A 25,600-nucleotide genomic window follows, 5' to 3' on the forward strand; every position below is an offset into this window, starting at 1 on the left:
GCTTGTGCCAAGTTGTATAACTCTGTGATATCATTAGTTATGTTAACAACCCCTCAGCATGCGTCATCTAGAGTTTAATGGCAGAACTAGGTATTATTAAAAACTTTAAGTGTAATTTAAGTGCTTGTATACAAATTTGATCATTCTGACCTTCAACATTTCTGAATTTTTTTTTTTTTAGAAATGTATTATTTCTATCGTATTATATGTAATCTATGGAAGCATTTTTTCGCCACCAAATAAAAATTTAAAAAAGGTTATTGCGACTTGTTATCATACAATTCAGATTTTTTTTCTCAGAATTGTTTCTCAGAAAAAATAAAGTTGCAATTGCATGATATAAACTCACAATTATGAGTTAAAAAGTCAGAATTGCATTAAATAAACTCGCAATATAAACTCGCAGTTCTGAGAGATACAAAGTCGCAATTGCGAGAAAAAAGTCAAAAGTGCAAGTTTATATCTTGCAATTCTGCCTTTATTTCTCACAGTTCTGACTTAATAACTCGCAATTGTGATTTTATATCTCAGTTCTGAGACAAAAAAGTCAGAATTGCGAGTTTATATGATGTAATTCATAGAAAAAAAGTCAGAATTGTGAGATACAAACTCACAGTTGCGAGAAAAAAAGTCTGTGAGATAAAGAGTCGCAATTCATTTTTATTCAGTGGCGGAAACGGGTTTCCATTAGCCTGGAAAAATCCAGACCCTAATCTATTAAGATTAAGGGTCTGGAATCGAGCAATGAAAACTGCCTAACTCGAGGGGCGGCACCAAGCATGCATTTGAAACTCTAACTGCACGCAATTGGATAACGCCACGACCAATCACAACAAAACACACTTAGCGACCAGCAGAGCTAAATGATGTTTCATTAACAAAGTTTGGGAGAAGCGCGTCAGATGCTTAGCTTAAACATCACAAGTCAATCAGCGCCATAGGTTTAAACACAGCTGACTCACCTCAATTCACTCGATGGTTTATCAGTAACCCTCCACCACCCCATCTCATCACTCCGAGTTCTCGCTACTTCTATTGAGGGGTAACGTACTCTGGGTTCGGGCCACTCCCGAGCTCGGAGCCCTTCACCGGACAGCACGCCAAACATGCACTACTATTCTCCGGCTAATTATATGTAAGCGTGAACTCGTGAACTGATAGATTAAACTCTTGCCGTATCCAGTCGGCAAAACAGCAAAAACGTCCTTCTTGCAGAGGAACGATTCGAGTTTTCGGTTTTCTGTTCCTCTTTTATATGGAAAGCCAAGTCTAACTCGTTCATTGTAGCGGCCAAAGCCGTTTCCAACAACTTGTTGTTCATCTGTAGCGACAGCGATCTTTCAAAGTTTACTATATGATTCGAACGTCGCAGTGCTGTCGTCATCAGATTAGCTCGCCTCTGGCCCGCCTACATCAGATACACCGATTTGATTGGTTCCCACAATTGCTTACGTATTGCAGTAACCTGCATCATTGCTTGATGCCAGAGTATCTTGCAGAGACAATTCAAATTGTGCTCTCGCGAGACCTCTGGATTTCCAGGGTAGGCTTCCATAGTAATCTATTGTAATTTATTCCTGTAATGGCACATTTTCAGCAGCCAGTCTTAAATGTCACATGATCCTTCAGAAATCATTCTAATATGCTGATTTGATGGTCAAGAAATGTTTCTCATTGTAATTAATGTTGAAAATAGTTGTTCCTTCATATTTTTGTTTTACATTCTTTTCAGGATCCCTTGATGAATAGAAAGTTCAACAGAACAGCATTTATTTGCAATAGAAATCTTTTGTGACATTATAAATGTCCTTACGCTCTCTTTTGACCAGTTCAATACATCCTTGCTGATTAAAAGCATTGTACTGACCCCTAAATCTTTGAAAAATAGTGTACATTTTTGCATTTTCTTCTAGGTGCAGTGAGTACGCTGGTAACCCTAAACAGAGAGATGACAGATGTGTACAACCTAACTGTGCGAGCGGTGGATGGAGGCAATCGTTTCTGCCAAACTTCTGTGCTCATCACAGTCGATGACATTAATGACAACGCCCCCAAATTCACATCTGACCAACATCACGTTAATATATTTCAGAATACACAACCTGGGACGTACGTGGCACGACTAGAGGCCTTCGATGCAGATATTGGTATGAACAGCTTTTAAACATTATCAACCATTTCTGTTGTTTGGTAATCTTGTGCAAATTCTCTCATACAATCATGAAGAACAGTTAGTTAGATGTACAGTAGTTGTTTCCAGCAGTGTATATCTTGATTGAGGCAGTTGTTGCATCAGTAGTTATTAGTCTATGCCATCATTTGCTCTGTGTGGCATTTCATCACTCTCATCTTCACTCAGCGTGCGGCATTCCCTGACAATGGGACAATTGAATATAATCTATGCTCCTCGTGCACAATTGTCTTTGCTCCCTGCGAAGGTAACAATTACTTTCTCGCAGTGGTCTGCACTCTAATTTTCTGCCTCGGAATTAAAGTTCAAAAGTTTTTCTTTTCTGACATCTCAAGTGCCTGTTGCTTGTTTGACTTCAGATTTCTAACATTTCAATTACTTTTGTCCATCTGGGCTTTGGTCTCACCACTAGACGATGGCGAGATGCCCGTCTCCTTTGTTTAGATGAAGTTACCCGCACACATTCCATTCCCTACCGCGTCATTACTCTTCAAAACTTGTTCACTTGAAGGCCTGTCTGTCTTGCAAACACTATTGTGGGCACTAATGACTAAAGTAAACAACTGCCCGGATAGATGTCTTGTAATTAGAGGTTCTTTCAGAAATTACCATCAACAAGATGTGTTTGTGAGCATTTGCTGATTGGAGGGGAGATTATGAAGTGATTAATTCCAATTCACTCAGCTGTCATCGTAGGATTTTCATAGGCGTTAATTAGTCAGAGGCAATTAGGCTGGACGACCGGGCGACACTAACAACAAGGTCTGCTCTCATTGTGCTAATGAGCATATGAACAAGAATGTATTTGTATATAAACTGCAAATTAACCTAACAAGAAGCAATCAGGTCACATTTAAGCCATCCTGCCCCACTATGACATGAAACAGACTAGAAGAACAGGCTCATTTTTGCATCCCTTGGGTTTTGTTGGAAGTCCAAACGCTCTCCTCAGAGTGTTATCCTTTCAACCCACTCATGACTTAATGATATAATGATATTCCTCTGCCCACTTCTACTCAATTTAAGTCCAATTTTTGAACTCGTTTACTCTTCTCAACTATGTGTTTTTATTTTTAGCCTGCATTTTTGTTATGAAATATCAGGAATTTAATTACAAAGAGCATAAATCACAGCACAAATCACTGTTTCCCTAATAAATGCAAAAATGTATGTTCGTTGCTGAAAGCAAAGGGTTATAAAGGGGATTTATGACTTATATTTTAATAACACTTCAGCCTACAGTTGAGGTTAAAAGTTTACACCCTCCTTTCTGAATCTGCAAAATGTTAATTATTTTTACCAAAATAAGAGGGATCATGCAAAATGCATGTTATTGTATATTTAGTACTGACCTGAATAAGATATTTGACATAAAAGATGTTTACATATAGTCCACAGGAGAAAATAATTGATACATTTTTTTTTACTTGCCCTTGATTCTTAATACTTTGTTTTTACCTGAATGATCCACAGCTGTTTTTTTTTTGTTTAGTGATAGTTGTTCAAGAGTCCCTTGTTTGTCCTGAACAGTTAAACTGCCTGCTGTTCTTCAGAAAAATCCTTCAGGTCCCACAAATTTGTTGGTTTTCCAGCATTTTTGTGTATTTGAACCCTTTCCAACAATGACTGTATGATTTTGAGATCCATCTTCTCACACTGAGAACAACTGAGGGACTCATATGCAACTATCACAGAAGGTTCAAATACTCACTGATGCTTTAGAAGGAAAAAACAATGCATTAAGAGCTGAGGGTGAAAACTTTTTGAATTTGAAGATCAGGTTAAATTTAACTTATTTTGTCTTGTGGAAAACATGTAAGTATCTCCTGTATGCTCTGAAGGGCAGTACTAAATGAAAAATTATGGTATTTAGGCAAAAAATGTACACATTTTCATTCTGTTCAAAAGTTTTCACCCCTTGCTCTTAATGCATTGTTTTTTCCTTCTGAAGCATCACTGAGCATTTGAACCTTCTGTAATAGTTGCATATGAGTCCCTCAGTTGTCCTCAGTGTGAAAAGATGGATCTAAATCATACAGTCATTGTTGGATAGGGTTCAAAAACCAGAAAGGTAGTAAAGACATTGTTAAAATGTGACATCAGTGGTTAAACCGTAATGTTATGCAGTCAAGAGAATTCTTTTTATGCACAAAGTAAAAAAGTAAAAAAACGACTTTATTCAACAATTTCTTCACTTTCGTGTCAGAAACTTTTACTCCATAAAATAATGAAAATAGGGCTTCTGTGAACATTCAATATATAATAAATGGACCTTTTCAATGATTCACAGTATGAACACTAGAAAACACTACAGAGAACTGAGAACTAAAAAAAACAGGCTGCTTCCACCAACAACCACCTGTTCCCTGCCTACACATCAGAGACCGAATCCCATGCTGCGACAAATCTAACACAGGCCTTTAGAAATCTAATGCAGACCTCCAGAACTGACCTTTCTTAATACTCTTTCTTGTTTCTTTATCTCCAGGGATGAACGGCAAAATACGTTACTCGTTTGAGAACTCCGCCGGAGGTCTGTTTTCAATTGACGAGAACTCTGGAATTATCAGTTTAGAAAGGTCTCTGGACAGACAGACGAAGGCCACACATGTGCTGAGGGTACGAGCGACAGACCATGGCTCTCCTCACAGACTGTCCTCTCTCAGCTCTGTGGTGGTGACAGTGCTGGACGCTAATGACCATCCGCTGACATTTGAGCACAGGGAATATGTTTACACAGTTCCTGAGGATGTTACAATAGGGGTAAAGCTTCTGAATGTATTTGCTGCAAGCAAAGACCGGGAAATTACTTCCCAGACAACATACTCTATCACCAGCGGGAACGAGCAAGGAGCTTTCCGAATTGATTCACGGACAGGTGACACACAAATACAGTACGCACAGTTTTCTCTTTGACAGTGTGGCTCAAAAAGGACTCCACAGTAAATGTTATGTTTGCAGGTGACATCTTTGTGATGGAGCCGCTGGACTATGAGGCGTTTCCACAGCACTACCTGACAGTGAAGGCATTCGCCAGAGGGAAACAGTCACTCAGTGACACAGCTACTGTTACTATTCACCTCCTGGACATCAATGACAACAGCCCTGTGTTCAGCCAGAAGACCTACACGGCTGTAGTCAGTGAGGACAGCAAGCTCGAGAGCACAGTGCTGACAGTAAGTGTTTTGCATGGGTTTGCATTAAATTACACCTTATCATTGAAGTGGCAGTTGTTTCAGGTTCTCTCTACACTTCCACTTCACAATATGGTCTGCTTTTATATGCAACCACTTTTGTCACAGCATAGTATTTTTACAGTTTTACAAAACCCCAAACAAACAGAACACCCCTGTTGGGGTCAAAACCCCTCTAAAATCAGCCTCTAATCCAGATATGACCAGTCAAACAGTTTAGGCAGTTTTTTTTCTTCTGTTTTTCTCAGCAGGACCTCTAGCAATCCCATAGCAACATGCTTAAAGAATTAATTCACTTTCAGAACAAAAAATACAGATAATGTACTCACCCCCTTGTCATCCAAGATGTTTATGTCTTTCTTTTTTCAGTCGTGAGGAAATTATGTTTTTTGAGGAAAACATTTCAGGATTTCTCTCTATATAATGGACTTCTATGGCGCACCTGAGTTTGAACTTCCAAAATGCAGCTTTAAAGCACTCTAAACGATCACAGCCGAGGAAAAAAGGGTCTTATCAAGCAAAATGATTGGTTATTTTCAAAAAAAAATTACAATTTATATACTTTTTAACCTCCAATGCTCGCCTTGTCTAGCTCTGTGTGTACTCTGTGTAGAGATTAAAAGTATATAAATTGTAAATGTTTTTAGAAAATAACCGATTGTTTCGCTAGATAAGACAAGACCCTTCTTCCTCGGCTGGGATCATTTAGAGCCCTTTGAAGCTGCATTTAAACTGCATTTTGGAAGTTCAAACTCGGGGGCACCATAGAAGTTCATTATATGGAGAGAAATACTGAAATGTTTTCCTCAAAAAACAATTTCTTTTTGACTGAAGAAAGAAAGACATGAAAAGGATTAGTTCACTTCCAGAATAAAAATTGACTCATCCACGTCATCCAAATTGTTCATGTCTTTCTTCATTCGCAAAGAAATTAAGTTCTGTCACGTTAATGTATTTAGTCTTGGTGGAACAACCGAGACTTGCTACTGCCAATACATCCACAACATGCTGCTGTAAGCATGTACAGTCGTGGCCAAAAGTTTTGAGAATGACACAAATACTAGTTTTCACAAAGTTTGCTGCTAAACTGCTTTTAGATCTTTGTTTCAGTTGTTTCTGTGATGTACTGAAATATAATTACAAGCACTTCATACGTCTCAAAGGCTTTTATCGACAATTACATGACATTTATGCAAAGAGTCAGTATTTGCAGGGTTTCAAACTGCTACAGCAAACAAAAGCCAGGTATTTGAACATTGAGCAGTAAGCTCATTGGCTACCGAAACAGGAGAGAACCAATCAGCTGCCATGTGACAATGACGTTGCCAGGTCAGATTGAGCTAGACCTATCGAACTGTGCCATTTAGAGTTTCAGAACTCTGTATTTTTTTTGAGGAAAACATTCCAGGATTTTTCTCCATATGGTAGACTTCAATGGGAGCCAACAGATTGAAGGTCCAAATTGCAGTTTCAGTGCAGCTTCAAAGGGCTCTACACGATCCCAGCCAAGGAATAAGTGTCTTGTCTAGCAAAACAATCCGTCATTTTCTTATAACAATAAAAATGTATATACTTTTTAGCCACAAATGGACGTCTTGCACCAGCCCAACCTTGCGCATTACGTAATGATGTTGGAAAGGTCATGCGTGACGTAGTCGGAAGTACTAACCCAATGTTAACAAAGTGAACGTACAAAGAAACGTGTCAAATGCCCTTTACAAAAAAACAACGATGTTGGACGATTTTGAAGTTGCAGGAGAAAATTAGATGGAGTTTTTTCACCCTACCCAATCTTTTTGAACTAAAGAACACAGATGAAGAACTAACCACACATGACTTTTTCCAGCATACTGTAATTGCAGAGCTAGTGCAAAGCGAGCATTTGTGGTTAAAAAGTATATATATATATATATACAGAAGGAAAAAAGATGCGTCGCAAAGTCGGGGGGTCAAAACTTTTGAACAGAATGGAAATGTGTACATTTTTCTTATTTTGCCTAAATATCATATTTATCCATTTAGTACTGCCCTTCAGAAGCTACAGAAGATACTTACGTGTTCCCCAGAAGACAAAATAAGTTAAATGTAACCCGATCTTCAAATTCAAAAAGTTTTCACCCCCTTAGCTCTTAATGCATGGTTTCTCTTTCTGGAGCATCATCTGGAAAACCAAAGAATTTGTGAAACCTGAAGGGTTTTTCTGAACAGCAGACCGTTTAAATGTTCAGGACAAACAATGGACTCATGAACAACTATCACTAAACCAAAAAACACAGCTTTGGATCATTCAGGTAACAGCACAGTATTAAGAATCAAGTGTATGTAAACTTTTGAACTGGGTCGTTTTTATAATTTATTTTCTCTTGTGGACTATATGTAAATATCTTTTATGTGAAAGATCTTATTCAGGTCAGTACTAAATAATAACGTGCATTTTGTGTGATCCCTCTTATTTTCATAAAATAATTAACATTTTGCAGATTCTGAAAGGGGGATGTAAACTTCTGACCTCAAATAAAGCTTGGAGGAGCCAGGACTTTTTATTTTTTAATATAACTCATCTGAAATATAATATCATCTGAAAGAAGAAAGTCATATATACCTAGAATGGCTTGAGCGTGACTAAATCATGGCGTAATTTTCATTTTTGGGTGAACTGTCCCTTTAAACAAGTTATAATAATAAAATTATATTTTGATTGTGTTGCTACACCAATATGGCATCTGGTTTATGTGAGGAAAAACAGATTTTCATCAAGTGTAATGATCCCTGTCCTTAGGTACTTGCGAATGATTTTGATGGGCCTTTAAACAACCATATCCGCTATTCCGTTGAGAACCACAACCAAACATTTCCATTCATCATGGATGCAGTCAGTGGTGAATTGCGACTGGCCTATCAGCTGGACAGGGAACAGGTAATGCTTTTTGAATAACATCTTCCTCCTTCACTAAATCAGTGTTCCTAATTCCTTGCAAAAGCTGAACTGCCTTTTTTATTTCGGATAAATTAGGTAGCGAGTTACATGCTGACCGTTCTGGCTTCCGACAGTGGAAATCCCCCCAAATCCGACAGCGCTGCAATCAACGTGACCGTGTCTGATGTGAATGATAATCCCCCTGTTTTCTCTCAGGCTAACTACAGTCTCATCATCCAGGCAAGACCACACTCTCCCATAGAGTAGAGCAAATTAAATCCTACACTCTTCTTCCTTACTCCATGAGTTCTCAGTGAGAGGTGATGTGGTAATCTCTGCTCTTTTGGAGTGATTCTGGGTATCTTTCTTTATTCTGTAGGAGAATCTGTCTTCAGGGGCCGATGTGTTACAGCTCAATGTGACAGACATTGACTCCCCCCAAAATGGACCTCCTTTTTTCTTTAGTATTTTGAAGGGTGATGAGTTAAGCCCCTTCAGCATAGACCAGCAGGGTATGATAAAGACAGCTGGACCGCTGAAAAAGGGTCAGCATATACTGCAAGTGCAGGTGAGAACTAAGCTTTGTCCATTTGTTTGTTGTGTAGCAAGCCTTTAGGGGACTTTTACAGCAGTGTTAGACTTCATGCTTCCTGGTAGCTGCTTCATAAATTGCCAGGGGACCCTCAACTGAGACTTCTTTAGCAGAATGGGGTTCCCGAAATAGTAAAAAAAAAAACATACCAAAGTCTTTGATTTGATTCCAAAGTTCTATTAGTGGAAGATTTCATTGTTATGTGATGGAGACATTTGTAATCATTCATGTGTTCAAAGTTCCCTCTTGTGTTGAACAAGTGTCATAGCAGGCAAATAACATATGATCACATTTTAAATTTACACTACCGTTAAAAAAATGTAGGGTCAGTAAGACTAAATAAAATACTACTACTAATAATAATTGTAATAAATAATAATATAGCTACAAAAATATATTAATAATAATATTTGTATTTTAGCAAGGATGCATTAAATTGAAGGTATAAAAGTATAATAAATTACAGTTTTTCATGGTGTTTGATAAACATAAACCAATAATTTGGTGTTGTTTGTACTATTATTATTTACTTTTTCAATGTCATTTTATTTTTTTATATTAATACTTTCCCTAATTTTATTTTAGTATAGTATTATTTAAACTTTTATCATTAATATAAATATTTTTACATAATAATAATAAATACTATTACTATTAATATTAATAATACAGCCAAAAAATAAATAAATAAAATAATTAATATTTGTATAATTCAACAAGGATGCATTAAATAGAATAAAAGTGACAGTAAAGATGTATATATGTAATTTTACAACATTTTCTTTTACTTTTTTCAATTTAATTTATTAAAATTAATTGTACTATTATCATTAATAATAATAATAATAATAATTCTAGTTCTAGAGGTATAAAAGAATATTAAATTGTAGCTTTTTTCATTATGTTTGATTATTTTTTATACATAATCCCTAATAAAACCAATAAGTATTTAATATTAATACTTTCCCCTAATTTTATTTTATTATAATATTATTTGTATTATTTTTGTACTTTTAACATTAATATAAATATTTCTGTGTAATAATAAATAATAATAACAACAATAATAATACAGTAAAATATATAAATACAAATAATAAATTAATATCGTATTTCAGCAAGGATGCATTAAATTGAACAAATGTGGGAGTAAAGACGTTTATATGTAATTTTACAATTTTTTTACATTTTTAAAAACTTTTTTCAATTTAATTTATTTTTTTTAATTAATTGTACTATTATCATTAATAATAATAATAATAATAATAATAATTCTAGTTCTAGAGGTATAAAAGAATTTTAAATTATAGATTTTTCATGGACTTATTTTTTGACAATGATAATGATAATTTTCAAAATTGTATTTTTATTTTTACTATTGTGAAAAGTTAAATGTAAACCGTTACAATTTCAAATCTAAAATGAAAATCTTCTGTATGTAATTTCAGGTGTCTGACAATGGAAGGCCCCCACTGAGATCAGTCACATCTGTCAGTGTGCTTGTAGTACAGACGAGTGTGTATCCTCCATCTGTGCTTTCTCTGGATGTTTTCATCATGATCTTGGAAGATGAGTATTTAGGAGGCATGCTGGGCAAGGTCCACGCCACAGATCAAGATGAATATGACACACTCACATTCGGTCTGGAGCCACAGTCACACAGCTTGTTCTCGGTCGTTGGCGCTGATGGCAGATTGTTGGCCCGCGGAGGCTTGGACGTGGGTCATTACCAGCTTAATGTCTCAGTCAGCGATGGCCGTTTCTCAGCCGTAGCCAGTGTCACAGTGAACGTGCTGCGGGTCACAGAGCAGATGCTGGACAGTTCTGTTTCTGTGCGATTTGCTGGCATCGCTGCAGCAGATTTTATTCAGGACCACTGGAAAAACTTCCAGAAAGCGGTCCGCAGTATTGCCGGAGTCCGCAGGGGTGCCCTGCAGTTGATCAGTCTGCAGCCTGCAGAAACTGGCGACGGCCTGGATGTTCTTCTGTGTTTTGAAAAACCAGGACGAGGAGGCAGCTCACTGGAAGCCCTTTCTCAGAAGCTCAGCTCTTCCAGAGCAGCCATCAAAGAGATGACAGGACTACATGTGGTGCGGGTTCTGAATAGTCAGTGCTCAAGCTCTGAGTGCCCTGGTGCCATGTGCAGACGAGTGGTCCTGCTTAACCAGACCAGTATGGCCACGTACAGCACTGCTCGAGTGAGCTATGTCACACCCAGACACCACATGACAGCCAAATGCTTGTGCACAGGTATGCAATGTTACTGTCATAAACTGGCTAACAATCTGTAAAGTTGTTGCTTTTTGAATCGACATTTTAAAAACAAAAGCTTTTTAAATTATATTGTTTTTAATAATAATAATAACAACCCTAGTAATAATAGCAACAACAATAATAATAAATAATAATTTCCCCTTAATTTTATTTTTAGTATTATTTTTAGTATTATTTGTATTATTAGTATTATTATTTGTACTTTTATCATTAATATAAATAATAATAACAATTCTAGAGGTATAAAAGAATTTTAAATCATGGCTTGTTTTCACACTGTTTTATTGTTTTTTGTTTTGTCGATTTGACGTTTGTCAATTTTATTTTATTTTTAGAATGAATTGCATTATTTTTATTATTATTATAATTCTTATTCTAAAATTCTAAAAATTAAATCATGCTTTGTTTTCACACTCTTTTATAATTTTTAAAAACTCTTTTAAAATGGTATTTTATTTTTAGAATTAATTGCACTATTATCATTAATAATAATAATAATAGTTCAAGAGATATAAAGAATATTAAATCATAGCTTGTTTTTACACTTTCTTTTATTAATTAAAAGTTTTTATTTATTTATTTACTTTTTTATTTAATAATAATAATAATAATAATAATAATAATAATACTTCTAGTATTAGTGGTATAAAAGAAATTTGAATTAATGGCTTATTATCACACTCTTTTATTACTTTTTAAATTTTATTTTATTTTTACAATTAATTGCACTATTATCATTAATCACAACAACAATAATAATTCTAGTTCTAGGGGTATAAAAGAAAATTAAATCATGGTTTGTTTTCACACTCTTTTATTTATTTATTTATTTATTTATTTATTTTACTTTTTTTAATTAATTCCACTATTAAATATAAATGTTATTTTATTTTTACAATTAATTGCACTATTATCATTATTAACAACAACAACAACAACAAAAATACTTTATTTTTAGTATTTGTATTATTAGTTTAGTAGGATAATTACTATGATTATTTGTACTTTTATTATATATATTTTTTTTCTACATCACAATAATAATTATAAAAATAAGTGTATTATTATTAATACTTAATTTCTCCCTAGTTAAATTGTTGTATTTGAATTATTAATATTAATATGAATAATTATTAAATATTATTAGAAATTTCAATTTTATTTTATTATCATTAAAATGAATTATAATAATAATAATTCTAGTTCTAGAGGTGTAAAAAAATGTTACATTTCGGCTCGTTTTCATTGTTTTGATAAAAAAAAACAATTTATACATAATGCCTTGTAAAAAAACAACAATGATTTTACTGTTATTATTACTATCATTAATAATAATGATAATAATAATATATAAAATTGTATTTTTAGTATTATTTGTATAAATTGTATAAATTATTAAACTATAATTATTAATGCAAATATTTATTAATAATAACAATATTAATCCTATTAATAATAGTTGTTGTAATGATAATAAAAGTAAAAATATTTATTAAAATTGTTATTGTGTATTGACATTTTGACAACATTGTATGTGAAACAATGTCTACAAAGTAAATTTGTTGAATCACAACTTTATTTCCTCCAATCTCCTGCTATTTCAGACGGAAAGTGCCTGAAGCATGAAACCACCTGTGTAAACAGCCCGTGTCCTGAAGGCTACGAGTGTGTCTCAGGCTTTGGGGAAGAAAAACACAGCTGCGTATGCACAGGGGCTGCCAAAGCCAAATGCTCAGGTAACAGTGAATCAATTTCCTTATCAGAGAAGACAGTGTCATCTAAAAGACACATCACAGGTGCAGATTAATTTGTTCCCTGCTCACTTAATTAAAATTAATTTGCAAGCATGTGTATTGTAAACACATTCATTAAGTACAATAAAATAGGCCTCACTTTCAGCTATTTGCAGATTTAATCATTAGGTGAAGCAGCACTTACATGCACAATTTAACACAAGGGTGTTTTTATAATTAATGCAGAGAATGACGGCTTCTCTTGAGCACGATCTATGATGTGTTTAACAGTAAATCAACTACAAGATAAAAGACTTGAGTTCCTCCATTACATCCTTAATGAGAATGTCTTAGCACTTCTTTATTTAGAATAATTACAATTGCCTTTCACATGTTAATGTCGCTATTACAAAGATATTATGATAGAAACCTTACCAGGTTAGCTCAACTATGTTAAAAAAAAGCACAAATCAATCAAGAAAAGTTTCAAAAAGCAATTTTTTCAGTTCCAGTGTTGCTGTAGTTACTGTGTTTTGCATTTGTAGGGCAGTATGATGATGTTATGAAAACATTAGATACTAATTTTATTATGGATAGTGTGTGCATGACATTTTCTACAATTTTCCATGGCTTAAAATTAATTAGTAAGAAATGTATTATTACAGCCAGTTTTAAAGGTGTGTAAAACAGACATAAGCAACCAGGAACCCAACTTAAATGTAATCTGTGTTTATTTTAATTAATTTGCTACTTACTGCATTTTGTCTTTTTTCTGTTCTAAGGAGGATCTTCAATGACATTTACTGAGAGCAGCTACATTAAATATCGCCTGAGAGAAAGCATTAGAGAAGTGAAGCTCACGCTCAAGTTAAAAACGCTCTCAAGAGAAGGAACAGTAATACTTGCCAGAGGAAGAGGCCACAGCATTTTAGAGGTATAAAAACCCATACCAGATATCTCTAGATAACTCTAAAAACCAGTTAAACCAGTCTAAGGTGGTATTTAATGATAGTTTTGGAGTGGTTTTATGGCTGGGAGAGACAAACAAAATGCTGGTTTAAACCTTTTTTTCTGCAGTGTATTTTAAAGAAGTCCTATTATTTCCCATTTTACTAGATGTAAAATAAGTCGCAAGTGTCCCCAGAATGTGTCTGCAAAGTTTGAGCTCAAAGTACCTCACAGATAATTTATTAAATCATTTTGAAAATGCCTATTTTGAGTGAAAGCAGAAACACGCTGTTTTCGTGCATGTCTCTTTAAATGCTGCTGCTCCCTGCCCCCTTTTCCAGAATAGGGCTTTGCCTGTACAGCTCCTACCTCAGATATTCTGCTAAATACATCTGTTTGGTTTTGATTATCATGCTTATCGCAATTGAAATCATGCGTTTTAAAGTCATATGGCATGTGAGTACTAAACTAAGTTCTCTTTTATGTCTTATTGCGCTTAAACTGTCAAATACACTTAAGTTTATGTTAAAAACACAAATGAGTTACAAAGCATACACACAGAAAGTGGCTGTCACAGGGCATGTGAGTACAAAACTAAGTTCTCTTTTATGTCTTATTGCGCTTAAACTGTCAAATACACTCAATTTTATGTTAAAAACACAAATGAGTTACAAAGCATACACACTAGGGTTGCACGGTATACCGGTACTATGGTAGTATCGCGATACTAAAGCTTAAAAATACCCGTGGTGCCATTGCAGTTTTGAAACGGTAGTATCGTCCATACGGTAGCACCGTAAAATAAGTTATATGCACGGCAGGAACACTGTTTAAAACGTTCATCTGAACATGCACGCTAGCAGATTTGATTGCCAAAATGTCTTGCTGCTGTGCTTTGTGTAGTACAGGCTGTGTAATTCAGTGTTTCCCGACACTTCAGTTCAGTTTGAAATGAGAAGTTGCACGCACACGTTGTTCATGCTGCAGTTTATCAGAAGAGTGGGTCTGATTTTGACCGTCTAATGTTATTTAAAAAATAGCAGCTCGAGAATCAATTATTAAACATCAAAATGTTTTACAAGAAAGTATTTTCGTATTTGTATACATTTGCCCACTTTTAGAACAAGTGTAATAATTAGTTTCTGGAAGCATCGTTGTTATCACGAATGCAATTCCGTTCATTAACATAGTGGCTTTGCACTTGGCTCTTATCAGTCATTATATATGTATATTTTTTAACATTATAAATTAATACGTTTTAATATAGAAGCTGCTAACTTGGAAATTTCAAGATATGCCAGCAAAAATGCTCCTGCAGTTCAGAAATATGACAAGATATCGTTTCTGTGTTCGAATCCGAATCCGCGTTGGTTTGGGCGAATCACTGATTCACTAAGCCATTCATAAAAACAGTCATTTGAAACGCTCCTGAATAATTCAATGATTCAATCATCAACACTGCTGCCACCTGCTGGCAGTTTTAAGTTTCCCATCATATTACATTCTTTTCCAACATATTTCTATATTCAGAGTTTTGTATTTAAAACATTAATCTTATAACATTACTTATACAATTATAAGTACAGTGTACATGTTTAAATACCACATCTAAAAGTCTGTGCGGTGCTACGATGAGTTTCATTTACATGATTTCATGGATAACAATAGCCAGTCATCCATTCACATTAATGAAGTATTCAGAGAAAAATCTTGTCTGTTTTCATTTGCATCTTTTTATTTATGAAATTTTGATTAATTTTGTAGATTTTTTTTTAAATTAACAGAATACTGGATGGTATTGTGATACTACTTGGTATGGCGATACTTCAGCTGGTATAGTATCGTAAGTCATTTTTATGGTGACAACTCTAGTACACACAGAAAGTGGCTGTCACACGGCATGTGAGTACTAAACTGAGTTCTCTTTCATGTCGTATTGCGGTGAAACTGTCAAATACACTCAAATTTACGTTAAAAACACAAATGAGTTACAAAGCATACACACAGAAAGCGGCTGTCACACAGCATGTGAGTACTAAACTAAATGATCTTTTATGACTTATTGCGCTTAAACTGACAAATACACTTAAGTTTATGTTGAAAACACAAATGAGTTACAAAGCATACACAGAAAGTGGCTGTCACACAGAATGTGACTACTAAACTGAGTTCTCTTTCATGTCTTATTGCGCTTAAACTGTCAAATACACTCAATTTTTTGTTAAAAACACAAATCGGTTATGTCTGTGCAGGTAAAGAAATCCCATGTTTATATTAGATCTGCTGTAATATATAGTAAATAAATCAAGAAATCTACTGCTCTTTTGTCTCTGAGGCTGGGACTCTAAATAGTGGCCTGTGCTCCTCTGTGCAGTCATTTTTTCACATTCTTGCAAAGAAAGGCTTCCAAAACAATCTTACTGGGTTGTCCTTTTCACATTTTCTAGGTTTGTAGATGCAGTGGGGATCTGATTATAGCACTTAAACATGAAAAAATAAATATTTTCATTATATGTCACCTTTAAAATTGACTGTATGTTTTCCTCAGATCGTAGGAGGCCGACTGCAGTTCCAGTTGGACTGCGGCTGGGGTCTTGCTACAGTTTCTGTGCACAGCGTCCTGGTGAATGATGGACAGTGGCACATGGCAGAACTTGAGGTGAAGGGTAACTATGCCAGACTGGTTTTGGATCAGCTTCATTCTGCATCAGGCATCGCGCCCGGTCCCCTCCACTGCCTCGACCTGGGGGACCAGGTGGTCCTGGGTGGACGTGCTCAACGTTTCGGTTCCAGACTCAGGCGCAATCTGCCGGTGTCAGACAGCCTACAGGGCTGCATGGACTCTGTGCTGTTTAATGGACAGAGACTGTCTTTGGACTCAAATGGTCCATTAGGGGTTGCCATTGAGGACATGGTGGGAGTGTCTCCTGGCTGTGTCTTCTTTCCTTCTCCAGACTGCTCCAGTAATCCCTGCCTCAACGGAGGGAGCTGCTTAATGAGGCAGACTGGAGGTAGACTGAACCCACATACTGTAGATTAATGAAAATATCGTACTAACACTATCTGTATTAATATCAATGCCGATGATATTTTTCATATTTATTAATTATAGAAAATTATTACTGTTAAATTAAAAAAAAATCTAAGATTATGAGATTAAAGTTGAAATGTTTTAAAAATAAAGTCAAAATTGTGAGAATAAAGTATAATTATATAATATATAATTTAATGAAACAAATGTTTAATTGTAATCAAAAAGACGATTAATTCACATGAATTTAATTTCGACCTTATTCTCAAAACATTGACTTTATTCTTGTAATTTCGACTTTTCTTGGAACGTTTCAACTTTATTTTTTAAACATTTTCACTTCATTCTCAAATGAAGTGCACTACAAAACGCCATCATACATTTCTGCCTTACGGTATTTTATTTCTTGTAGGAATTTATGTCTCCAATTCTATATTCCTTGTTTTTCTTTGTTTTTCTTTTTTTATAAAAGTCTTATAAAAGACTTTTAAAAAAATAAAATAAAAATAAGATATAAATTGACATTCTATTGAAAAGTTTTTTTAGTAATACTTTTATTCCGAAAGAATGCATAAAATGTATCAAAAGTGACATAACTGATTGTTGTAATCATTGATCATTAAAAAAAAGTTTCTTAAGCAACAAATAAAATAAAATAATCATGAAATAAATATTTAATTTGAATAAATTACGTTAAAAAATATATTAAAATATAGGAATAAATTACATTTTAAAATATTTATATTTAAAAAATGTTATTTTATGTTGTAATAATGTTTCACAATGATTTTATACTGTATGTTTGATCAAATAAATACAGTTTAGGTGAGCATTTTAGGTTTAGATTTATTTATAAACTGGCTTGCTGATATTCCCACAGGATATGTCTGTGAATGCAGCACTTTATTCTCTGGGACTCGCTGTGAGGTTAAGATCAGTCCATGTGACTCCAACCCCTGTCTGTATGGAGGAACCTGCATCCAAAATAACCTGGATTACTACTGCAAATGCAGAGGCCGGTACTCAGGTCAAAGGTATTGCACTGTCAGTCAAGTCAATTTTTGATTTCAAATTCAGAATTACTGTATGCCCAAAACTCTTTGTATGATTGCAGGTGTGAGATAGGTCTATACTGCAAGGAGAATCCATGCCAGAATGGTGGACGGTGTATAGACGGTCTTGATGGACCCATCTGTGAGTGTGAGGCAGGATTCAAAGGAGAAAGGTCTTTTGTTTTTATCATTCTTATGAAGATATCATAGTACTTTTCCCAAGTATGTCTGATGGAGCATTTCTGTTTTTCAGGTGCATGACTGATGTCGATGAGTGTGTGGAGAAGCCTTGCTTCAACGACGGCCGTTGTCTCAACACATACGGATCCTTTAACTGTTCCTGCTTGGTGGGATTCAGCGGGAGACTATGTGAAGTGGACACAGAAGTTAGGAACCAACTCATAACTTCATCCTGGAACTCTTGGATTGGAGAACTGGTCGCAATGTTGGCCTTTTTGACAGCCATCTTTGTTTTGATGTTGTTTTTCTTAGTAGTGTGGAAAAAAACCTGCAAACCTGACAGGAGCGATAAAGTGCTTGATAAGTACAAAGATGTTGATTCTTACATTCAGAGGTCAAGCGTATACAACCAAGCCCGAAAAGAATTGCGCCTGGACACCCCACCGCAGGTCCCGGTGCGACCAATCTCCTACACGCCCAGCATTCCTGGAGAATGTCGAAACAACCGAGGCTCCGTGCCTGAGTTCAGCAGCATCACGCCAGATCCGCTCTTCGGTCTTAGGAAGACTGTGGCTGTGTGCAGCGTAGCCCCTAACCTACCACATCGCAAGGGGTCCCATTCACACTCGGAAAATGATTCTATACAGCAAATGGACTGGGATTCGGAGTTTGATGGTTAGTGCAATCTGGTCTTTAAAGGTGCCCTTGGTAAAAAAAAAAAAAAAAAAAAATGTGACTAAGGGTTGACCGATTACCTGTGTTTTTATGGTTATCGGTATCTGTCAAAACCGATTTGCTTATTAAATAATTTAAAAAGTATTTAAAGAAAGTTTCTTTCAGTTTTTTATTTTCTTAATTCATTTTCATTTCCACACTGAACATATATATCAGTTCTGTATATATATATATATATATATATATATATATATATATATTAGGGGTGGGCATAGATTAATTTTTTTAATCTAGATTAATCTAGATTAAATCTTGGAATTAATCTAGATTAATCTAGATTAAAATGGCTAATTTGAATTCTGCTGAAGGCATTCAGAATATGTGTGCTACCCAAATAATGACTTAAAGTCTTTGAGAATGGATCATAAAGCTCATAAAGCTGTTCTATGATAATTTGTTGATGAAAATAAATTATGTTCAATTAGATGTACTTGTGTTTACTAACTAACAATGAAATTATTTTTTCTACCTTAGATTGTGTTTTTTTTAACGTCAACACCTACCCATTACATGTTACACCGTACTTTTATTTTGACAGGTTGCCGTGAAGTTTCTGTGTCATACAGTATGATATGATGCTAGTTTTCTCAAATGAAACGGTAAAAGTGACACTCACAGCAGTTTGGGAGATTGAGTTTATCTGTTCATGTGAGATGAAAATGCCAAAAATTACCGGGAGCGTCACGTGTGTTTCAGTATGCGTGTAGTAAAAGCTCGTCTCCGCAATGCATACATACAGCTAGGCAAACGGAACATATCGGATTCATATTAAAACGGTCTTTTTGCATTTCAGTTTTCACAGACACTAGTCCATATCGCGATTTGAATTAAGTGACTGACCAACATTTGATTTATGAATCCAAAAAACGGCGAATTTACGTGGCATTTCGCGCTATAGTAGATTCGGTTTTTATGAATGGAGGACGACGCGATCCCGTCTGTGTTTTGGCGGAGGAGACTTAAACGCGCGACCATATTCTACAGTCTTCGGTATACATCCGCGTTAAACTATCAAGGTGAAAGTCATCATAGCTTGCGTAGTTTAGACCCAGCTCCCAACCCAAATTTGAGAATAGATTAACGGCGATATTTTTTTTATCGCGCGATAAGAGTTTCACGTTAACGCAGCACGTTAACGCCGATAACGGCCCACCACTAATATATATATATATATATATCATTCTAGTTGATCTTTAATTATTGGTATCTGCCCTGAAAAACACATATGTGACCCTGGACAACAAACCAGTCATAAGTAGCATGGCTATATTTGTGGCAATAGAAAACAATACATTGTATGGGTCAAAATTATCGATTTTTCTTTTATGCCAAAAATCATTAGGATATTAAGTAAAGATCATGTGCCATGAAGATATTTAGTACATTTCCTACCATAAATATATCAAAACTGAATTTTTGATAAGTAATATGCATTGCTAAGAACTTCATTTGGACAACTTTAAAGTTATTTTTTTTTTTAAATCAAAATTTTTTTATTGCACCCTCAGATTACAGATTTTCAAATAGTTGTATCTCGGCCAAATATAGTCTTATCCTAACAAACCATACATCGATGGAAAGCAAATCTCAATTTTAATGAATTGACACTTATGATTGGTTTTGTGGTCCAGGGTCACATTTCAATTGACCTCTACATGTGAACTCCACATGTGGGCTCCATGTAGATTATCTGCCTTATTTATTTAGAGTTTTTTTTTATGTGTACAATTAGTTACTAAGTTTTTACATTTTTGAACAAAAATAGAGATTTATTTTTCTTGAAATTAATTCATAAGTAGTAGTTTGTTCATTGGTTGGTTAATTTGTTGGTTTACATGACACCATTTTCAACTAAAATCTAAAAAACGTATATGAAGTTTGGCCATTTATTTACACAACAACAAAGCTTTGGGGGCCTGAAAATGCACTTTTGAAAATGCATTTCAAAGTACAAGTTTTTTAAAACAATACCTTTATCTTCTCGGTGTAAACTACGAAAACACGAATTTTTGAAAATGGTGACATCATATGTATGCGTATTACATAAAAACTGCACGTTTTTAGTACATTGTTGTTATTTTAAAGAACCCCTTAGTGGTTGCCTTTGCAGAATTGTTGTTTACTGATACTTCTTTGTATTCATTCTTCCAGAAAAAGTCCTAGACCTGACTTCCTGTTTAGCAATTGAAGACGACAGTATTTCCTTTTCTCATGATAATAGAGGTCTGCGGTCCATGTGCTCTGTCCATTCAGACGTCACAGATGACAACAGTAAGTTGCACTAAAAATAAAAAAAAAGTGAAACAAAATTATTTCGTTTACTTTTTTTAAACAAATGCACAAATCTGACAAAAAACTATTTCTGCATTTCTGAAATGAATTCAGCCCCCATATGGATTAAATCTGAGATCACAGATTCTAAACAAATCCAAATGGGCTACAGTGTAAGTGTTATTCTGAATGACTGTAATGACTGAAAAAGCATAACAAAAAATCCCAGAGATTTCTGCTTTTAGAGCCTTTTTAGAAATCTTGCTTTAGAATTCTCATATTGCGTAGGTCTTGTTAGATCTTAAAGGAATAGTTCACCCCAAAATAATTAATTACTCATCCTCATGTCATTCCAAACCCGGAAGACTTTTGTTCATCTTTGGAACACAAATGAAGATATTTTTGATGAAACCCGAGAGCTTTCTGAGCCTGTGTAGACAGCCATGCAGATACCACATTCAAGGCCCAGAAAGGTAATAAGGACATCTGTAAAATAGTCCATGTGACATCAGTGGTTCAAATTTAATTTTATAAAGCTACAGGAATAGTTTTTGTGCAGATATTCATCAGATATTCAGATATATAAAGAATTCTTTGGCACCACTCACATGCATTGTGGTACTCTTGTGAACATGCATCGAAGACTAACACAGAAGAGAAGAAATTGTTGAAGACAAAAAGTATTTTTGTAGCTTCTTAAAGTTCTTAAATGCTTCTCACATGGACTATTTTAACAATGTCCTTACTACCTTTCTGGGCTTTGAATGAGCCAGTTGTGTTGCTGTCTATGTAGGATCAGAAAGCTCTCAGATTTCATCAAAAATACCTTAATTTGTGTTCCAAAGATAAATGAAGGTCTTATGGGTTTGGAACAAGATGAGGGTGAGTAATTAATAGCAAAATTTTAATTTTGGGTAAATTATATGTTAAATGCACATCATTTTCCAAAAAATATCTATATTCATTTCATTTATTGTGAAAACAGTTTTACATGCTCCACTAATATTGGCTTAAAATAATTACAGCATTTGGTTTGAACATTTATGCAATGCATATACAATCAGGATATTATCAAATTCAGATCAACACTGGAATATGCATGTGCATGTAGCATTTGCTGATGAATTAGAGTATTATTCATCAGTTAATATTTTATTTTAGACTAGAATGTGTTTAGCACTATGGTGCTTAATATTCTTGTTTAGATGTTTAGATATACTATTCTTGTAGCCATTTTATAGTGCCTTTACAGAACAACTAGCTGGAATCACATTTAGGATATAGAAAAGTGTTATGTTGAACACATAGGGTGTTTTGTAAAGTTTTATCTTAAATTGTCAAATCTCATTTAATGACTTTTGTTTTACTTTTGCAAGCTTCCAAAGTGAAACACCCTGTCAAAACATAAATTGACATGGTGAGGAAAAGGTACACAAAGTTACATCTCATGTCATCAGTCTGTTACTCAAATATTTCCTGCATGCCAGCACGCAGCTGATTGTTTATTTACTCAACGTCCAGCACTGACCAAACTAATCGCATGGAAATTAAGATATTCATTTTGCTTTGTTAAATGTATATTTAATACTCTCAAAATGAAAAAATGCCCTTTTCTTTTTTTCTTGACTTGTCAACAAATGATTCTCGTGAGCTTTGGTACTGTACCTTTGTTGTTATTTATCAGACCCTTCTTGCATGGTCCTTTATTTTAGCAACTGAACAACTGTGTGAATTTGATAGGTTCTATAACAAGATGCACTGGCGTCGATCTCAGGGGCACTTTGATATTTAATCCTCTTTAACTCTGAGGAGTTATAACAAGCTCTTTCAAACCCGCGCGCTCAGATCTTCCACACGTCTAAGATTAATGAGCCTCAGAACTATCAAAGCATGTCGTAGTCTGAAGATACATGTGAGCTTTACTGAGATGTGTGTGTTGTGGAACTGTGGATGACGTGATAATATACAGTCGTGGCCAAAAGTTTTGAGAATGACACAAATATTAGTTTTCACAAAGTTTGCTGCTCAACTGCTTTTAGATCTTTGTTTCAGTTGTTTCTGTGATGTACTGAAATATAATTACAAGCACTTCATACGTTTCAAAGGCTTTTATCGACAATTACATGACATTTATGCAAAGAGTGAGTATTTGCAGTGTTGGCCCTTCTTTTTCAGGACCTCTGCAATTCGACTGGGCATGCTCTCAATCAACTTCTGGGCCAAATCCTGACTGATAGCAACCCATTCTTTCATAATCACTTCTCGGAGTTTGTCAGAATTAGTGGGTTTTTGTTTGTCCACCCGCCTCTTGAGGATTGACCACAAGTTTTAAGATCTGGGGAGTTTCCAGGCCATGGACCCAAAATGTCAACGTTTTGGTCCCCGAGCCACTTAGTTATCACCTTTGCCTCATGGCACGGTGCTCCATCGTGCTGGAAAATGCATTGTTCTTCACCAAACTGTTGTTGGATTGTTGGAAGAAGTTGCTGTTGGAGGGTGTTTTGGTACCATTCTTTATTCATGGCTGTGTTTTGGGGCAAAATTGTGAGTGAGCCCACTCCCTTGGATGAGAAGCAACCCCACACATGAATGGTCTCAGGATGCTTTACTGTTGGCATGACACAGGACTGATGGTAGCGCTCACCTTTTCTTCTCCGGACAAGCCTTTTTCCAGATGCCCCAAACAATCGGAAAGAGGCTTCATCAGAGAATATGACTTTGCTCCAGTCCTCAGCAGTCCATCCGCTATACTTTTTGCAGAAGATCAATCTGTCCTTGATGTTTTTTTTGGAGAGAAGTGGCTTCTTTGCTGCCCTTCTTGACACCAGGCCATCTTCCAAAAGTCTTGGCCTCACTGTGCGTGCAGATGCGCTCACACCTGCCTGCTGCCATTCCTGAGCAAGCTCTGCACTGGTGGCACTCCGATCCCGCAGCTGAATCCTCTTTAGGAGACGATCCTGGCGCTTGCTGGACTTTCTTGGACGCCCTGAAGCCTTCTTAACAATGCAGTGGAAAGTTTTTTTCGGGATTAAGTTTATTTTCATGGCAAAGAAGGACTATGCAATTCATCTGATCACTCTTCATAACATTCTGGAGTATATGCAAATTGCTATTATAAAAACTTAAGCAGCAACTTTTCCCATTTCCAATATTTATGTAATTCTCAAAACTTTTGGCCACGACTGTACAATACCATTCAAAAGTTTGAAGTCAATAGGATTTTTTTAAAGAAAGGATCCATTAAATGTGCCAAATTGTTTGGTTTTCTAACTCAAACAGGCTATTACTGGGATACCTCAGATTGTCTTCAGAATATCTACTCTCCTGGAATCCAAGGGTTTCTCCAGTATGAATTTGTGCAGATGCCTTCCTCCATGCACACTGCTTCAGAAAATCTCAACATGGACTACCTTACTGGTGGCGATGACATTGAGAACTTCCTGCCAACTCAAGCTCTCCCTTTTAATACTGACATGTCTGCAGTTCACGAGTATGACCAGTATACCAGGCCAGAGGTCCACCCTGTCATCCACCCATCAGCAACAGCAAGTCAACATCACATCCACGACTACCCACAACCCATTCAAATAGCCTTTGGGATGCCTCAGGGCCAATATATAGAACCTGTTGAGGATCCTGATCCCTTAGAAAGTCCTGAGTGAGAGCCACACACTTCTAAACTCCATCAGACTTGTCTAGCCAATGGTTAGAATTTTAATTCTATGGTTACTGACCGTGAAGAACTTGGTTGGTAATGCTATCAGAAAGTGAGGTGTGACTAAGGTGGGTTTACAGGCTCTCATTTGAAATCACCATCAGTCTTTGAAAGGTAGAATAAGCTACTCATAGATGTGCAATCTATTTTTTGGAATGACAGCGTTCTTGGGAGTTATACTGACACCTAATGGTACGGATGAAGCATCATGTACAAAACAGGGAGTTAAAGGAGTAGTTCACTTTCAGAACAAAAATGTACAGATAATGTACTCGCCCCTTGTGATCCAAGATGTTCATGTCTTTCTTTCTTCATTTGTAAAGAAATGGTGTTTTTTTTTTAAGGAAAACATTTCAGGATTTCTCCCCAGATAATGGACTTCTATGGTGCCCCCGAGTTTGAGCTTCCAAAATGCAGTTTAAATGCAGCTTCAAAGGGCTCTAAATGAGCCCAGCCGAGGAAGAAGTGTCTTATCAAGCAAAACGATTGTTTTTTTTCTAAAAACATTTACAACTTATGTACATTTTAATCTCAAACACTCGTCTTGACGAGCTAAACAAGACAAGCATTTGAGGTTAAAAAGTATATAAATTGTTATTTTGTTTTAGAAAATGTTATTTTTCTTTTTTTTTTTACCCATCGTTTTGCTAGATAGACCCTTCTTTCCTCGGCTGTGATCGTTTAGAGCCATTTGAAGCTGCATTTTGGAAGTTCAAACTCAGGGGCACCATAGAAGTCCATTATATGGAGAAAAATCCTGATTTCCT

The 25,600-nt window shown here is 35.5% G+C and overlaps 1 protein-coding gene across 1 annotated transcript in view; it reads left to right on the top strand.

The window, feature by feature from the left end:
- Positions 1–25,058, top strand: part of fat1b (FAT atypical cadherin 1b) — a 47,516-nt gene extending 22,458 nt beyond the window's left edge. Inside the window, exons 13-27 of the mRNA XM_073821106.1 lie at positions 1,914–2,147; positions 4,680–5,069; positions 5,153–5,367; positions 8,165–8,302; positions 8,399–8,542; positions 8,682–8,870; positions 10,343–11,144; positions 12,773–12,904; positions 13,684–13,835; positions 16,398–16,860; positions 17,761–17,914; positions 17,995–18,105; positions 18,186–18,787; positions 20,999–21,118; positions 24,398–25,058. Coding sequence (XP_073677207.1) covers positions 1,914–2,147; positions 4,680–5,069; positions 5,153–5,367; positions 8,165–8,302; positions 8,399–8,542; positions 8,682–8,870; positions 10,343–11,144; positions 12,773–12,904; positions 13,684–13,835; positions 16,398–16,860; positions 17,761–17,914; positions 17,995–18,105; positions 18,186–18,787; positions 20,999–21,118; positions 24,398–24,780 — 4,229 coding nt within the window. The 3' untranslated portion in view covers positions 24,781–25,058. The remainder of the gene's footprint in view (positions 1–1,913; positions 2,148–4,679; positions 5,070–5,152; positions 5,368–8,164; positions 8,303–8,398; positions 8,543–8,681; positions 8,871–10,342; positions 11,145–12,772; positions 12,905–13,683; positions 13,836–16,397; positions 16,861–17,760; positions 17,915–17,994; positions 18,106–18,185; positions 18,788–20,998; positions 21,119–24,397) is intronic.
- Positions 25,059–25,600: the final 542 nt, after the last annotated feature.

This window comes from Garra rufa, chromosome 16 (assembly GCF_049309525.1).
Source record: "Garra rufa chromosome 16, GarRuf1.0, whole genome shotgun sequence".
Lineage (NCBI taxonomy): Eukaryota > Metazoa > Chordata > Actinopteri > Cypriniformes > Cyprinidae > Garra > Garra rufa.